Source organism: Leptonychotes weddellii, chromosome 13 (assembly GCF_054177405.1).
Source record: "Leptonychotes weddellii isolate Sample4059 chromosome 13, ASM5417740v2, whole genome shotgun sequence".
NCBI classification, from domain to species: domain Eukaryota; kingdom Metazoa; phylum Chordata; class Mammalia; order Carnivora; family Phocidae; genus Leptonychotes; species Leptonychotes weddellii.
The window spans coordinates 48,159,766-48,178,083 of NC_138381.1; the positions used below are offsets into that span (position 1 = coordinate 48,159,766).

At 39.8% G+C, this 18,318-nt stretch overlaps 1 protein-coding gene and 1 long non-coding RNA gene across 4 annotated transcripts in view; both read left to right on the plus strand.

The window, feature by feature from the left end:
- Positions 1–6,611: 6,611 nt before the first annotated feature.
- LOC102737931 (cytochrome b-c1 complex subunit 7) lies at positions 6,612–7,117 on the plus strand. The gene has a single exon (XM_006727767.3). It carries the CDS (start codon positions 6,647–6,649, stop codon positions 6,980–6,982), a length of 336 nt encoding a protein of 111 aa, XP_006727830.2. The 5' UTR covers positions 6,612–6,646; the 3' UTR covers positions 6,983–7,117.
- A 3,505-nt stretch (positions 7,118–10,622) lies between these two features.
- The window catches only part of LOC145716793 (uncharacterized), a 26,703-nt gene continuing 19,007 nt past the window's right edge, over positions 10,623–18,318 (plus strand). Inside the window, exon 1 of one of the 3 annotated variants that reach the window (XR_014139686.1) lies at positions 10,623–10,951. This is a non-coding gene — a long non-coding RNA (uncharacterized LOC145716793). The remainder of the gene's footprint in view (positions 10,952–18,318) is intronic. The other 2 variants (XR_014139685.1, XR_014139687.1) reach the window with 2 other exon arrangements.

Consider the following 18,318-nt stretch of genomic DNA (forward strand, 5'->3'; position numbering starts at 1 on the left):
GGGTGTGGTCAATGGATGCCACTGACAGTAAGAATAGGTAATCCAGCCTTAAATTTCCCTTTTCTGCAAAATAGTTCCCTTGCGTTAATTCAAACCTTGATAAAGTGTGTTAAACATGGCAGCCTTGCCTTACATCCTTTGGGAAAAATGAGAAAAGGCTCTGCACGTGGTGTAAGAGGGGTAGAGATTAGAGAGAGGAACAAGGTGTGGAGAAATGTCTGTGAAACAGCAGAGATGAATGACAAAGAAGCCCAGAGAGTGGTAGGCGGGAGGTGAGAAGTGAGGACCAGAATGGGAGTATGGAAAGGAGAAGCAATTCTCATCCATCCCAAGGATACTCTGAAATAGTTGGGGAGGAAATGGACTTGCAGACGAGCAGGGTAGGAGCTTCAGGCTGTGTGTGTAGGTTTTGTATAAATAGAAATGTTCCCAGTCACACACACTCCTAAGTTGAAAAGCTGGACGGTCTGGGGAGGAGTCAGGTTACTTTTGTTAAACAAATGAACTTCCACATGTCTGGAATCTTAGAAGAACAACATGGATAACCAGAAAATGACAATGCCTCCCACTTAAACTGTCTCTCTGGAAGATGGGGGTCAGCGATCGATAGTAAGTTAAGGGAAATGAAACCACAGAAGTAACAGAACTGCAGCATGAGCAAAATGATTTATGCAAGCCACATGTAAATGTGTGCCCCTTTGCAAATATGACTTTGTCCCTCTTGATAATTTTAGACACCTGAAAGGGGCCCTGTGCTATAGCTTAGATAGATCACTGTTCTAGCCAGGGGAACTCAAATTCTGTAGACATTCCCTTTTATAAAGAATACCTTAAATTTTTGCATTTGTGAAATACTCCTGTTTATATCTTTAGTATAATCTACTGTCTATTCAAATAAATAAAACATTAGTACACAGCAGGTACATCTAGTCTTAATGGGCAGCTAGATGTTTCTGGAAGAACCATCAGCAATGAAACAAGAGCACCATAAATATTTAAGTGATAATAATTAGGCTTGGCATTGAGATGAGCTCCAAACTTATTTTAGTCATGCTTCAGAGTCTACAAAAAGGGCAGTCCTCTGAGGATAATCTTTACATTCTAAAGACCTAATTGTCATCACAATGCATTGGTTAATACCTTGAAATCACTTTTAGTGAGACTTTTTTTGAGGAATTAATTGTTCAATTACTCCTAATGTGATAATGATAACTCCAGTGTATATTTTAATGTGTGAAAAAATTTAACACAAAGAAAAATGATCCATTGCAATGAAATATTTCAATAGTATGATTCTAATACAGATTTAAGATTTAAAAACCAGGTTTCCTTCAATAGTAATTTTACCATATTTTTAGGGTATTGTGTGGGCGAATTTCGTGTTAGAACTTTTATTTAATGTAGGGGAGCAAACTTTGCCACCTCAAAGTGTGTCTCTGGTATATGGATTATTTTAGACTGATTATTTAAAAAACAAAAATAAAAAATAGAAGGCTCAGTAAGAACCCTTGATCTTCCCTGTAACTGCCTGAAACAATTTAGTTAGAGGACCTGCTCCTGGAAAGGAGCTATGCCGTAGATAATTACAGTATGATATAAACTAGGTGTGGTAGACAGGGAGGAGCTTAGCAAAGTCTGTTAAAATTCCATTCTATCTTCCATTGTTTCTGTGTGACCCAGCCACATTTGTTTCCTGAGCACTTACTCTTTTTCTTTTTTTAAAGATATATTTATTTGAGAGAGGGTGAGAGAAAGAGGGAGAGAGAGAGAAAGTGGGGGGGGAGGAGCAGAGGGAGAGAATCCTTAAGCAGACTCCCTGCTGAGCCAGGAGCCCAACACAGGGTTCGAGCTTATGACCCTGAGATCATGACCTGAGCTGAAACCAAGAGTCGTACACTTAATCGACTGACTCACCCAGGTACCCCCATTTACTTTTTTTTTTTTTTTTTAATCTCCCTGTGAATTTTCTTCCTTCCCTTTCAGGTCCCAGGTGCCTACCTTCTTCTCCTTAGCTCTGGAAGGCATATAAGCCTCACTTACCTAACTGCTTGTGGGCCTCATATTCTTATAGAGCCCCATGTACATAGGTAATTAAATTCGATTTGCTCCTATTAATCTGTCTCATGTCAATTTAATTTTTAGACCAGCTGAAAGAATCTTGAAGGGTAGTGAAAAACTTCTCCTTCTCAACACTACTAATACTTTTATTCATCAGGAAATATTTGAAATAGAGCTCTGATAGAGAAGGAAACCTAAATTAGATGGTGTTATGGTTTAAAGTGTGTCACTCTAAAAAGACATGTTGAAATCTTAACTCCCCGGACCTCAGAATGTGACCTTCTTTGGAAATAGGGTCATTAAAAATATAATTAGGGGCGCCTGGGTGGCTCAGTTGTTAAGCGTCTGCCTTCGGCTCAGGTCATGATCCCAGGGTCCTGGGATCAAGCCCCATATCGGGCTCCCCACTCAGCGGGAAGCCTGCTTCTCCCTCTCCCACTCCCCCTGCTTGTGTTCCCTCTCTCGCTGTGTCTCTCTCTGTCAAATAAATAAATAAAATCTTTAAAAAAAATGTTTAAAAATATAATTAGCTAAGATGAGGTCATACTTGAGCTAGAGGTGTGGGGTGGGTGCTAATCCATTATGACTGATATCCTTATAGGAAGATGACCATATGATGGGGGTGGCTCAGTTGGTTGAGCGTCTGTCTTTGGCTCAAGTCATGATCCCAGGGTCCTGGGATCGAGCCCCACACTGGGCTCTCTGATCAGCAGGAGCCTGCTTCTCCCTCTCCCTGCCATTCCCCCCTACTTGTACTCTCTCTCTCTCTGCCAAATAAATAAATAAAATCTTTAAAAAAAAGAAGAAGATGATGATGATGACCATGTGAGACAAACATACACAGAGAGAATGCCATGTGACCACAGAAGGAAAGATTGGAGTGAGGCAGCTGCAAGCCAAGGAACACCATGGATCACTTATGACAACAGAAGCGAAAAGAAAGGCATGGAACAGATTCTCTCCTAGAGCTTTTGAGAGATCATGACCCTGCCAACACCTTGTATTTGTGACTTCTAACCTCCAAAACTGAGACAATGAATTTCTGTTGTTTTAAGCCAACCAGCTGTGGCACTTTGTTACAGAGGCACAAGGAAATGAATACAGATGGGAATGGATGTACCCACCTATCTTATAGACTAATGAAGAGGTGCAAAGGGCCCAGACTTTGGGGTTCAGCAAAAGTGGAACTGAACCCCAACTCAGCCAATTCCTTCCTGTCAGTGACTTTATGCAAGGTAATTATTTTAGTCTGTTTCTTTAGCAATATAATAGAAATAAGACCCTTGCAAGATTGAGGGCATCAATTATTAAATATATGAAAGTTACAAGCTACATAGTAGGCTCTCAAGAAAGGCTAATTTGCATTCGTTACATCTGAGCACATTTAAGTGGTCCATTAACATTCAGTCATTTTGACGTTATTGTCTACATGCTTTTTCCATTGTACCTGTTGACATGGGCTTTTTCTTATGTTTATTTCATGTGGTTATGGAAATTAAGAGCTTTTTCTTTCTTTTCAATTTAATTATTGAAAACAAATAACTGAATTTCAGTTGAATTATTGAAAAATTATTAGAAAAAACCTCCAAACTTCTTTCGGAACTGTAAATTTCTATTGGCCTGGATCCTCAGTCACACTTTTGGCATTAATGATAAAAAAAAAAAAGAATTTTTCATAACTAATGTAGACAGTAGAAACTCTAGTTCCTGACTGTAGTTTGAAGAACATTCAGGAAAGTGAGTGGGTTAAAATTCCCACACAAATACAGTTTGTTCATTTAATTTTATCTTGAATGTGCTAAAAAAATTGTTTTTTGAGAAATAGTAAGATGATGTTCTTTCACAGAGTACTGAAATGTGAAGTATCCAATCTAATGACTCAGTTTCAAAGTCTGAATTATTTATTAGGCTTATTAAAAGGGGATAAAACTTCTGGTTCAAGATGGAGGAATGACATTTATGTGATCTTCTTCCTAAGACCTCATTAAAATGACAATAAAGAAATAAAGAGGTATAATCGAGGAGCAATCAAGAGACGAGGAAAGGGCCATCAGTGATCTAAATCTTTCAATAAATTTCCAGAAGACAAAGAAGAAAGTGGTAAAGTGGAGGCCATTCCACCCTGAAGGATGTGTGGAGAGGCCAGACCTGAGAAGGAAGCCAATCTGCCTACAGATCCTAACATGCAAGGGCTCAGAAAATTCACTTTCCACATATCTTTTCTTAGAAAGTTACTTGGCAGTATGCCTCAGCAAGACAAAGGAATAAACCAAGGAAAAGCACTGGCATGCAGGAAACGGTGGTTTTCCACTGAGGAAAGTAATTGAGGGCAGTCTCAGGGTGACAGCTGTGTAGCAGACCTGGCCAGCAAGCAAGAGGCTAGGAGGAAATTATCTGGGGGAAAAAAGGAAAGGGGCTGAGTATCTCATACTAACTTTGAGATTTTGGGCTAATATAAAGAGGCCTACAGTGCAAAAATAAAGAGAAAGAAAAACAATTAGAAAGTCACTTTATACATTTGGATGATTTGGCTGCAAACTACAGGAAAACCAATGTGGCTAAAAAGAATAAGGAATTTATTATCTGACATAACAAGGGCACTATAGGCAGGGAAGCTTCAGGGTTGTTGGTTAACTCAGTGGTTCTGGGTTTTCATCGAGCACATAAATTCTCTCCATCTTTCTCTCTGCCAGCTTTACTTTGTAAGCTTTGTCCAAAGGCTAGCTCTTCTCACAGTAGCAAGAAACCCACTGCTTGCTCTTTTCTCTTTTTTAAGATTTTATTTTTAAGTAATCTCTACACCCAACATGGGACTGGAACCTATAAGCCCGAGATCAAGAGTTGCACACTCTTCAGACCAAGCCAGCCAGGCACCTTCCCACTGCTCTTTTTTAAGGTTCACATCCAACATGATAGAACCCCAAAGATCCTATGTCTCTCCTGGAGAGAGAAGTACTTCCCCAGAAATCCTCAGCAGCCATCTTTTCCTTTCTCATTGGCTAAAGTTGTGTCATGTGTTCCTCTAAACAACTGTTGGAAAGGAGAATGGAACCACTGTTGCAGAGATTGCCAATTGCCACTTGATATCCATTCTCTCCTCTTCCTTTCTATACCAAAACTACCCTGAATTTTATCTGGACACATAATCAACAAGCTAGGAACCACCTTTCCCAGCTTCCCTTGTTCCTAGGTGTAGCCATGTGACTAAGTTCTGGCCAATAGGATGTGATTGGAGATGTTGTGGGCAATTTCTGGATTATTCCTTTAAAAGAAGTAGTATGGGGGCACCTAGCTGGCTCAGTCAGTACAGCATGCAACTTTTGATCCCAGGTTTGTGAGTTCAAGCCCCATACTGGGTGTGGAGATTACTTAGAAATAAAATCTTAGGGCACCTGGGTTGCTCAGTCAGTTAAGAGTCTGCCTTCGGCTCAGGTCATGATCCCAGGGTCCTGGGATTGAGTCTCACATCAGGCTTCCTGCTCAGCGGGGAGCCTGCTTCTCCCTCTGCCCCTCCCCCATGCTCATGCTCCCTCTCTCCCTCACAAAAATAAATAAAATCTTTAAAAAATAAAATCTTAAAAAAAAAAAAGAAGGTATAGGCTTTCCACTGCCTCATGTTTTCCCTTTTGCTAGCATGAAGGTTTGGTAGTAGTGAGTCAGCTTGAAACATGAAGATGAGGGCAATTCCTAAGGAGATGACAAAGCAACAGATAGAAGGAAACCTGGGACCCAAGGCATTTTCACGAAGCTAACCCTCTTATACTTCTACTAGTTTTGAATTTTATGTGATAGAGAAGTAAACTTCTGTCCATTTATTCTGATCACTATTAAAGCAGCCAGAGCAATATCTTAGTTACTGCAAAGGCCACGCTTCACGAAGACCAGGGGGTCTCAAAGTATAGTCCCCAAACTAGCAAAATCAGCATTAGCCTAGAGGCTTGCTGGAAATGCAAAATCTTCAGCCTCACCCCAGATCTACAGAGTCAGAATATCTGTGAATGTAGCTTAGCAGTCTGCTTTAACAAGCCTTCTAGGTCATTCTAACGCAGACCCAAGGTTGAAAAACACTGAATAGCCCATCTGGGATCCTTTGGCTGAAAATAGAGCTGACCTCTCCCAAAAATTTTGGCTAAGTGGATGAGGGTAGACACTTGAAAAACTCAGGGTCTTGTTATATTCTGTTAAGTGAGGTTGGGATGGATGCTAGGTAGGCAACCAACAGCGTGTGCCATTGTTATAATATAATAAACATAGTTAACTGATTTTCAGCTCTTAAAATTAATTTAAAGATTTATTTATAGAGTTGATTCTTGAGCAACATGAGGCTTAGCGGTGCAATGCATTGGGCTCCATGCTCAGCACAGAAGATTTTCTCTCCCTCTGCCCCTCCCCCCACTCTCTCTTGCTCTCTGTCTCTCTCAAATAAATAAAATCTTTAAAAAAGAATGAAATCTTGCCATTTGCAACAACATGGATGGAACTACAGTGCCTTATGCTAAATGAAAAAGTCAGTCAGAGAAAGACAAATACCATATGCTTTCAGTCATATGTGGAATTTAAGAAACAAAACAGGCAGCCTCGGGTCAAAATGGCGAGCAGGCCTGCAGTTGCAGCATCAAGCCGGTGGCTGGAGGGTATTCGAAAATGGTACTACAATGCTGCAGGGTTCAATAAACTGGGGTTAATGAGAGATGATACAATATATGAGAATGATGATGTGAAAGAGGCCATAAGAAGGCTTCCTGAGAACCTTTATAATGACAGGATGTTTCGCATTAAGAGAGCACTGGACCTGACCATGAGGCATCAGATCTTGCCTAAAGAGCAGTGGACAAAATATGAGGAGGATAAATTCTATCTTGAAACATATCTGAAAGAAGTTATTCGGGAAAGAAAAGAGAGAGAAGAATGGGCAAAGAAATAATGATGGAGTTGAAATCTGTGGTTGCAGCTGCCCTCAAATATTTTTAAGAAGTTGAATAAACCTGAAATGTACAATTTAGGACTATCTGAGCTGCAAATGTATTACTTTAAATAAATGTCTATGGTGATTATTGGAGTGTTTGAATTCTAAAAAAAAAAAGAAACAAAAGAAACAAAACAAATAGGCACCTGGGTGGCTCAGTTGGTTAAGCTTCTGCCTTGGGCTCAGATCATGATCCCAGAGTCCTAGGATCAAGCCCCACATTGGGCTCCGTGCTCAGTGGGGAGTCTGCCCCTCCCCTGCCCCTCCCCCTGCTCATTTCTTTTCTCTCTCAAATAAATAAAATCTTAAAAAAAAAAAAAAAGAAACAAAACAAATAAGCAAAGAGAAAGAGAGAGACAAGCTCAGAAACAGACTCTTAATTATAGAGTTACCAGAGAGGATGGCAATAGGGGAAGGGTGAAACAGGTGGTGGAGATCAAGGAGTGACGTCATGATGAGTACCAGGTGATGTACAGAGTTGTTGAATCGCTATATTCTACACCTGAAACTAATATAACACTGTATGTTAACTAACTGGAATTAAAATAAAAACTAAAAAAAAAAGAACACAAATCTATTGGGAAAGAGGCTGGGGAAGAGATAGAGCCGAGCTTAATTTTCATCTTTCATAGTAAGGAGTCAACAGATAATTTCAGAAAATACTACATCAAGAAATAGCAATGCTAGCATATTATTTAAAGACATGAGGCAATCACCATAAGAATAAAAACAGAAGTGACTAGAATAGTTAAAAATAATTTTCCCTCTTGAGAGTGGGGACTGCTTTTTGTTATTAACCCTTCTCTACAATTCTTTTTTTTTTTTAAACTTATGGAATGTGTTCCAATGATGAAAACCTTAAAAACTATGTTTGCAGAGGTGGTCTACACAAGGTGGGACAGAGTCCTCCTACAAAGAGTTCCTTTGTAAAAATCTTTGTTCAGGAGTGGGGTCACCAGAATGTGTGCAGAGTCCCAAGTCTCTCCTTTCTTGTGAGGCAGCTTTAAAATGGTTGGATTGAGACAGGGTTTCTGGCAAAAGGCCCTCTCCTCATTGGCATCATCCTTTGGACTGCTGTACAGAGTTCACATGCGGCCAGACTGAAGGAGAACCAGCTCAGAGTGGTCTGTTGGTGGTCTTGCTGTTGCCACCTTTTGTAGAATTTCCTCTCTTGACCACCCCTGCTTTCTTATTCAGATGTGGGCAACACAGCCTTAATGGGTAACGGATGTTTGCACTAGGAGACTCGTCCTGATGAGTCTCAGTTCTGATTGGGCAATTGAATGTTCGCATCATGGAAAGTCACAATATTTCAACAATCAATTGCCCCAAAGCACTTGAGCAGACAGTAGTGATGGTATATTGTATGAGGAGCAATTAAACCATGTCTGTATCTTTAAATTCAGTTGGCATGTTTCTTCTCACCATACTATCATCTTTGTGATTTACTCTGTGCCCAAAATTACTTGTCTCACAAGTTGATGTCAGGCTCTCCGTTCTCAACACCACGTAATTATAGTTAGAAATGGGGGAGGCTGAAGTGGTTTGGGAGTAGTTTGGCGCAGGGCAATGGTTTTCAGTGGCGTCTTGGGGTCCTGCAGAGACACCTCCATGGTGGGCTCCAGGGAGTGGGAGGGAGTATCCAGGACTCTGGATTCCACCTCATTCCCACTCGAATCAGAGTAGCTGATCCTACCCTGTCTTATGTTTTGGGAGAAAGAAGGTTCCAGAAATAATGCCCTGGAAATCACTGGTGCTGTGAAATAAACACTGGACTAGCGATCAGAAGGGTCTGGGTTTGCACATTATTTCTCTCATCTACTTGATGGCTCTACAATCATGAGCAATCCTATAACTTTTTGTTTGTTTGTTTCCAGAGTTTGGCTTTATTTTGCACTACAGAAATCACTGGAGGCATTTGAGACAGACATCATTGAAAAGGAGGCTCTGTCAAATCCATAAGGCATCGCAGCTTGGTCCGTGGAAGAAACCACACCTGGGTACAGAAGAAGCTTCTACGTTTATGTGCTTTACGATAGGTTTCTTTCCCCTTTGTTCTCATCAGTTTTATAAGGTTAAAACACCGCACACAGGCTTCCTCCAAAATGACTCTCAGGGTCTGGAGTTGGGTTAGAATTTTAGGCCCATGTAACCCCAACTTGTGGCTGTGTTCCATGGGCACTGTCATAATACATGACAGGACACACAAAACGTAAAGGTGTGGGGCAAACGTGGGGATGCTGTCGCAAGTTATGGAATATTCAATTTGGAATCTCAATGCCAAGGGGCATTTCTGGACTTGCGAAATGGAGATAATAGTCCTACACAACTCACAACCCTGAGATCAAGACCGAGCTGAGGTAAAAAATCAGATGCTCAACCAACTAAACCACCCCTTCCCGCCCCCCAATTTGTATTAAATTGCATACACAGAAGAAACCTGTAAGTAGCCACAGTGGTAATTGCTATTTTGCTATAATTAATTTCTCTAGAGATAGTGATAATCCATGGCTGAAATCCATGGCTCCCAAAGGCCCACTTTATTTTAAATTCAACCTTTCAGTTTCTACAACATGGAGGAAATAGAATGCAGGAAGGTTGTAAAATTATACAACTCAGATGTGGAAAAACAATTTCAAGTTTGTTCCCTTTGAGTGCTCATTTGCAAGCAGACTTCCTTCTCCTACTCCACCCTCTTCATTTCTCAGGTATCAAGAGGAAAGCTTGATTTCGGTTCTTTACATTATTCCCATTTCTTCCCAATTATGCAGGTTTGTGTCAGTGTAAGCAACTGGTCCAAAGTTCAGCTTCCCATTAGGGCTGATAAAAATCTTTATTTGGTTGAGTAAATGTCTTTAGATAAAATACTCTATCTCGTAAATGTTGTCTCATCCACCCTTTCTTCTTTGATCTGGGAAAATGGGCAGGACTTATATACCTTCTTGATGGCTTTCAGATAAAAGGTGCTTGGATGGTGCAGTGTCCAGGCCTCTGCGGGCCTCGGAGGCAATGTCCCATGTGTGCTTGGTGAAGTTTGCTGCTAGAGTAGTTTAGGGCTTGGTCAAGTGCCCAGCGGGCTCTCTTTCCCAGTCAACCTCTTCTGAGCCTATACCTCACCCTCCAACCGTGCCCCTGCCCAGTGGGTCCACCCAAGCCTCTGCTGCCAGGTCCTCCCACTCTAGCCCCTTTGGGACCCACAAGGCTCCCAGTTCTCAAGTCAACCACTTCTGCGGCTTCCCCAATCCATGATACCCACCTGCGGGAGGGTCTGGGTCTGGTACCACTTCTTGAGAATCAACAGCAGCTTGGGAACCCATACTCCATTTTCCTCTGTCCCAAACATAGTATGTGACCACATCTCAGACCCCAAAAAGAACACTGGAACACACCTAAACCTGCACTCTCATACCTCCAGCTCCTCTTCGGTTTGCAACAATGAAGGGCAGACCTTGCGTCTCCCCTTCCTGTCTGACAGAACATTCCCCTTCATCATATCCTCTTTCTTCCGGAGGTGTCTCCTGCCCTTGCCCCCAGAGTGGAAAGGGTTCAGGAAACAGAAACCAGCTTATCGTGAGGAAGCACAGGCCAGGAATCGTTAAAAAACATTTTATCTGTTACAAGGGGGAAAGAAGTCTCTAAGACAACAACGATTTGCCTCAGCTGGGAGAAGCTAGGACCTGGTGGAAGAGACCACCCTTCACTGAGGGAGCTGGGTGCTCAGGTTGCTGCACAGGACTCACCCTGCCCTTACCAGCAGAAGTAGGAGGAACCTGGGTCAGGAAGGACCCAGGTATGAGAGGTCTGCATCCCTATTACCTGGCACAGGATCCGGCTCATTAGATCGGCAGGGAATGTTACAGTCAATGGAGTGGACTAATTCTGGCCTTTGCCACTGATTGACTCTTTGGCTTTGTCAAGCTTTTTTGGGTAAGTATCTGTTTTTCCCTCTATAAAGTACAGCTGATAGGGGCGCCTGGGTGGCTCAGTCCGTTAAGCGTGGCCTTAGGCTCAGGTCATGATCTAAGGGTCCTGGAATCCAGCCTGGTGTGGGGCTCCCTGCGGAGTGGGGAGTCTGCTTCTCCCTCTCCCTATGCCACTCCCCCTGCTTGTGCTCTCTGTCTCTCTCTCCAATAAATAAATAAAATCTTAAAAAAAAAAAAGAGCTGATAATAAATAAAACCTACCTCGCAAGGTTTTTCAAGTGTGAAAAAGAGATGATACTGGATGTCACTTGATGAACTCAAAAATGTAGGGATAAAAGATTCCTAATTCTTCAATACCCCCAGATAGTAATAGGGTAGTGACTAAAAAGAAATGCTTATTTTCTCATTGGCATTCTTTAATAAAGTAGAAAGAGTAAGTTTTTTTTTTTTTTCCATGAAATCAATATAACTCTTTTCATGTTGAAAGAGAAAAATGTGGGGGTGCCTGTCTGGCTCATTCCATAGAGCATGCAACTTGATCTCAGGGCTGTCAGTTCCAGCTTCACTTTGGGTATAGATATGACCTAAAAGCAAAATCTTTTTTTAAAAAAAAGAGAGAGAGAGAGAGAGAGAAATGTGTCAGGTGAACATTTTTATTCTTTGAGACCTGGCTCTTAATGCAATCAAGTCTGCTAATTACTGCCCAAAGCTCATCTTGTTTGACACTCATTCTAACAACGAGATTAGTTTAGAATCATTAGGTAAAATTCTGCCCCAAAATTTGAATTGAGATTTGACTGGAATTTTGTTAAACCTGGTTGTTAGAATACTGAGCCTTCTTATTCAGGAAGATGGTAGTTTCATTCACTTACTCAAATTATTATTTTTTTCTGAATACTTTTTTTTTTAAGATTTTATTTATTTATTGGACAGAGAGAGAGACACACACGAGAGAGAGAACACAAGCAGCGGGAGTGGGAGAGGGAGAAGCACCTTCCCGCTGAGCAGGGAGCCCGATGCAGGGTGTGATCCCAGGACCCTGGGATCATGACCTGAGTCAAAGGCAGACGCTTAGGGACTGAGCCACCCAGGCGCCCCTCTGAGTACATTTTGGAGTTTTCTTCATAGAGTCTAGTGTATTTTTTGTTAAGAATTTTATAAGTTTTTTTTCCTACTATAAGAGACTTCTCTCCATCATATTTTAGCTGTTTATAGATGATATAAAGGAAAGTTACTGTCCTCCTAAAAATTTATCCTATAGTTGCCATAATAAAAATAGCAATAATAAATGATAAAATTATACTAGTATTGAACATTTGCCAAATGGCAGGCACTATGCTGTGTGTTTATATGTATTTTCCCGTTGAATCTTCACAGTAACCCTATCGTTACTTATCATTATTATCCTAATTTATAAATGAAAAAATTGAAGTTCAGTGAGATGAAGTAACGTGCCCAGGGTCACCCAGTTCATTACTGAGCACATAATTAGTTCCCTTAGGTTTTCTAGATGCACAATCATATCATTTATACAAAATGAGAATTTTGTCTACTCCTTTCCAAGAGTTCTGTCTCTTGCTTTTGTTTCATACTGCACTGAACTGGTCATGATTATAGTAAAATGTTAAATAATTATCATCTCTTAAATGATCCTGAAGCCTCATACACTGAGTGGACATGACTATATATGATGCTAGTTAGCTGCAGTAATGATAACAAGAATCCCTGACACTTACGGTGCACCAAGACAGTCTGAGTCTAGAATTGATGCTTTCAACCCCGTTACTAATTCAGGAACTACTCTCGCCTATTCTAGCATGTTCCGTGCCACTCTAGCATGATCCTCATGCTTCAGCCTTTTTTCTACCATCTCCCCCCCGTTTCCTGGCTTTGTAGCCAGGTTTTATCTCCAAGTCTAGCCCCAGTTGGAATGGTGATCCTGTTTACCCTGGGATCTTATTTGGTACTTCCTTGTACCAAAATGGTCTTCCAATAATGGTCTCTTGGCTCTACCAATGGAATTAAATAAAGAGGTGGCCTATCTCTGCGTCTTCTTTAGGCCTCAAGACCCCATCTTATTTAAGCCCACAGTTTCCTTTTACCAACATACACCATCGAAGTCTCTCCCAACTTCCCTTTAAAATATCTTTGAAAACAACAACAAAAAAGAGGAATTAGCAAGATCATTTTGTTAATTAAAAACTCACCATACCTAATGTCAGAAAGAATAAAGAGAAGTGATACTCTTCTACTCTACACTTCCATATTCTTTCTAAAGGGCAACTTGACAGTGCATGGTAAAAAAAAAAAAAAAAAAAAAATCATAGAATTTTACATATTCCTTGACCAAGAAATCACACTTGTTGGAATTTATCCCAAGTCATCATGGATGAACACAAATATATTTCTATAAAAGTCTTTATTTCAATATTATTTATGATGATTAAAAATTTGTAGAATCTAGATGTCCAACAATGAATGGTTTGTTAAGTAAATTATACTACATCCAGAGGAATATTTAATAACATGGGAAAGTTCACAATATACACTGTTAGGTGCAAAAAGTATAGCACTACTCAACATATGGAGTATAATCCTGTTTTTGTTTTATAAAGATATATTCATTTCTCTATTACTATGTGACTATAAGTATCTATCTGTTGTCTACCTGTATATTTATATATCACTATAGAAATCACCACAGAGGGGCGCCTGGGTGGCTCAGTCGTTAAGCGTCTGCCTTCGGCTCAGGTCATGGTCCCAGGGTCCTGGAATCGAGCCCCGCATCGGGCTCCCCGCTCAGCGGGAAGCCTGCCTCTCCCCCCTCCACTCCCCCTGCCTGTGCTCTTCTCTCAATGTGTCTCTCTCTGTCAAATAAATAAATAAAATCTTTAAAAAAAAAAAAAAAAAGAAATCACCACAGAAAACAGAAATATATACCCTCAAATGTTAAATTTTGTAATACTTGTGTCATTGTGTAATTATGAAGAAATATGGTGTATTTCTTCTTTTTGCTCACTGAATTCTGAATTTTCTACAGTTGACATACATTACATTCAGAATAGGAAAAAAAGTTATTCTTAACAGCCATTTGTTAATTAGGTTTTGGCAAAAAGACACAAACTGTAGGGCTCAAATAAGATAGAAGAGTTCTTAACTCTCCCCAAACTATCTCAAAATGAGTGCTGCAGTGTTGTGATGAAGCTGTATTCCACAGTTATTCAGGAGCTAGATTTCTTTCACCTCGTGCTGCTGTTACCTGGGTTTTTATCCTTTCCACTTGGTAGAAGCTGGCTAATCTCCACATCCATATTCTAGCCCACAGGAGAGTCCAGGACAAGTAGATTTGTCTATAAGGAGATGACCTGGAAGTTGCACATGTCATTTCCATTCACTATGGGCTTCATCCTGGTCACATGACCACACCAGTCTGCAAGGCAGGCTGTGATCTGTAGCTCCCAGCCACAGATACATGTTCTGCTAAATTTGAGGGTAAGGAATCATTACTATAATGAAGAAGGAGGAATTAATACTGGAAATCAATTAATAAACACTTCCCCCAGATAGTTTAAGGCTACAATAGTTAAAATACTGTAATACTGTGGTACAAGAATAAATAAAATAATGGAGTAGACCAGGTAAACCAGAAACAGGTTCAAATTCATTTAAGATTTAAGCATATAAAAAAAAAAAAGGTAGCTTTTCAAATTAGGACGGATGACAGAATGAATTATTCAATCGGTGATGCTGAGAACTGGATAACCATTTGGAAAAAAAAACAAAATTAGATTAAATAACAAAATGTATAACAAGATGTCTTAAATACTTAAAGTGCTATAGGGAAATATTGATGAAAATGGTGACCAGATTGTACTTCTGCTTTAGTTGGTTCCCCATTCCAAAGATCTCTGGGCCTTACTGAGCTTAATTATCTCTTCATTGACCTTTGGCAACCAGAACTTCAAGTCATATGCCACATGGAGGGCCATGTTTGTATTAGGTCAGAAGAGTGCTTTCCACATTGTTTTTGTTGTTGTTGTTGTTGGTTTGTTTGTATCCTTTCTTTGATTCTTCTTCCTTTATGTCCACCTTATGTATTGCTAAATACAATACATAACACTAGTAATCCACATAATGACTTCCAGTTTCCACCTGAGATTACCCTAAGTGCATCTGATTGTATTCACTGCATATAAAAAGAAGTCTCCAACTCAATAACAACAAAAAACTCTATTTAAAAAAAGGGCAAATGACTAGAATAGACATTTCTCTAAAGATGATATGCAAATGGCCAAAAAACATATGAAAACTTGCTTAACATCACTAATCATTAGAGAATGGAAGGACACCTATCTGGCTCAGTCGGTAGAGCACGCAACTCACAATCTCAGTGTCATGAATTCAAGCACCACATTGGGCGTGGAACCTACTTAAAAAAGAAAAAAACAGGGGCGCCTGGGTGGCTCAGTCGTTAAGCGTCTGCCTTTGGCTCAGGTCATGATCTCGGGGTCCTGGGATCGAGCTCCGCATCGGGCTCCCTGCTCAGTGGGAAGCCTGCTTCTCCCTCTCCCACTCCCCCTGCTTGTGTTCCCTCTCTCGCTGTGTCTCTCCCTGTCAAATAAATAAATAAAATCTTAGAAAAAAAAAAAGAAAGAAAAAAACATAGAGAATGCAAATGAAAATCACAATGAGGTATCACCTCATACCACATTCTACCCACTAATAGTAGGATAGCTAATATTAAAAATTAAAAAATAAAACAAAACAGGAAATTAAAGTATTGGTAAGGATATGGAGAAATTGGAACCTTTGCGTGCTATTAGTGGAAATGCAGCTGCTATGGGAAACAGTATGGCGGTTCCTCAAAAAATTAGTAAAAATAAAACACCATATGATCGAGCAATCCCACTTCTGAGACACGTACTGTATGACTCCATTTGTATGAGGTATCTAAAGTAGACAAATTCATAGAAACAGGAAGTAGAATGGTGGTTACCAGGGGTTGGGGGAAGAGGGAAACAGGGAATTGTTGTTTAATGGGTACAAAGCTTCAGTTTTGCAACGAGAAAAGAGGTCTGGAGACTGGTTGCACAATGTTGGTATACTTAACACCACTGACCTATATATTTAAAATGGTTAAGATAGTAAATTTTTGTGTTATATGTTTTTTACCATAATTTTTATAAAATTAATCTCATCACAGAATTGGTGGTTTCAGACTGTAAGAATCAGAAATAGAGATTTCTTGTATCTGAGCCATCCAGCATGGTAGCCACCAGCCATATATGACTATTCCTAATTGAGATGTGCTATAACTTAATAATACACACTGAGGGCGTGTCTGGCTGGCTCAGTCAGTAGAGCATGAGACTTGATCTTGGGGTTGTAAGTTCAAGCCCCATGTTGGGTGCAGAGATTGCTTAAAAATGAAATCTTAAAAAAATAAGTAATAATACGCATGGAGGTTCAAAGACCTAGTACAGAAAAATATTAAATATCCAAAGATTTTTATACTGATTACATGTTGAATGATAACATTTTGGATATATTAGGTTAAGTAAAAATACATTTTTTAAAAGATTTATTGATTTATTTTTTTAGAGAGAGTGCGTGAGTGGGGGGAGGGGCAGATGGAGAGGGAGAGAGAATCTCCAGCAGACTCCCTGCTGAGCATGGAGCCCCATGCAGGGCTTGATCCCATGACCCTGAGATCATGACCTTAGCCAAAATCAAGAGTCAGACGCTTAACTGACTGAGCCACTCAGGTGCTTCAAGTAAAAATATATTATTAAAGTTAAATTTAGAGGTGCTTGGGTGGCTTGAGACTCTCTCTCCCTTTCCCTCTGCCCCTCCATCCTCAAAAAAAATTTAATTTTACCTGTTTCTTTTTACTTTTACTTTTTTTTTTTAATGGGACTACTAGATTTGGCAGAGATTTTGAAATAATCAGACCAGGAATTTTAAATAACTATGAATAATATGTCAAGGAGTCTAATGCAGAAGATGGACAACATAACAGCTGGGTGATAAGTAAGAGCAAAGAGATGGAAACTCTAAGAATCAAAAGGAAATGTTAGAAATCAAAACCTGTGGCAGAAATGTAGAATGCCTTTGTGGGCTCATCAATAGACTACCCATGAAAAAAGAATCAGTGAGCTTGAAGATATGTGAGTAGAAACTTCCCAAACTCAAAATCAAAGAGAAGAAAAGAATGAACAAGATGGAACAGAATATCCAAATACTGTGGGACAATTACAAAAGGTGTAACATATAGGGACTGCAATACCTGAAGGAAAAGAAAGAAAAAAAAAAACAGAAGAAAGACTTAAAATAATCATACCTGAGAATTTTCCAAAATTTATGAGATACAAAACCACAGATTCAGGAAGCTCGGAGAATACCACGCAGGATAAGTAACAAAAAATGTATACATAGGCATATTATATTCAAACTGCTGAGAATCTGAGACAAGGAGCAAATCTTGAAAGAAACCAGAGACGGGAGAAAAAAACACCTTATCTATAAAGGAACAAGAATAAGAATTACATTGGCCTTTTCTTCAGAAACCGTGCAAGCAAGAAGAGAGTGGAGTAAAATATTTATTTATTTTTATTTTTTATTTTTTGGGAGTAAAATATTTAAAGCAATAAAAGAAAAAGCCAGCAACCCAGAATTCTGCATCCAATAAAATTATCTTTCAAAAGTGAAGGAGAGGGATGCCTGGGTGGCTCAGTCGGCTAAGCTGCTGCCTTCGGCTCAGGTCATGATCCCAGGGTTCTGGAACTGAGTCCCGCATCGGGCTCCCTGCTCAGCTGAAAGCCTGCTTCTCCCTCTCCCTCTGCCTGCCACTCCCCCTGCTTGTGTGTGCTCTCTCTCTCTGACAAATAAATAAATAAAATCTTAAAAAAAAAGAAAGTGAAGGAGAAATACTTTCTCAGACAAGCAAAAATTGAGAGAATTTTTCTCTAATAGACCTGCCTTGTAAGAAATGTTGAAAGAAGTTCTTTAGAGAGAAGGAAAATGATAAAGGTCAGAAAATCTGATCTACATAAAGAAAGAGAGTCTGAGAAATGAAGCATTGAGAAATGAAGGTAAAATAAAATTATTTTTTTTAATTCTTAACCGATCTAACAGATAACAGTTCAGAATAATAAGAGCAATGATATATAGTACAATTCTAGCTTATGGATAAGTAAATTGTATGACAACAATATCATAAGGGATGGGAGGGAGGAATTAGAGATATCCTGTTAACACAGTACATGCACTACCCATGAAGTGCTATAATGTTAAGTGGACTTAAATTAGTTGTAAGTGTATATTGCAAACTCTAAGGCAATGACTAAAAAAAAAAGCTTTTAAAGAAGTATA

Coding starts and splice junctions, on each gene's coding strand:
- LOC102737931 (XM_006727767.3), top strand. CDS start 6,647: ATGGCGAGCAGGCCTGCAGTTGCAGCATCAAGCCGGTGGCTGGAGGGT.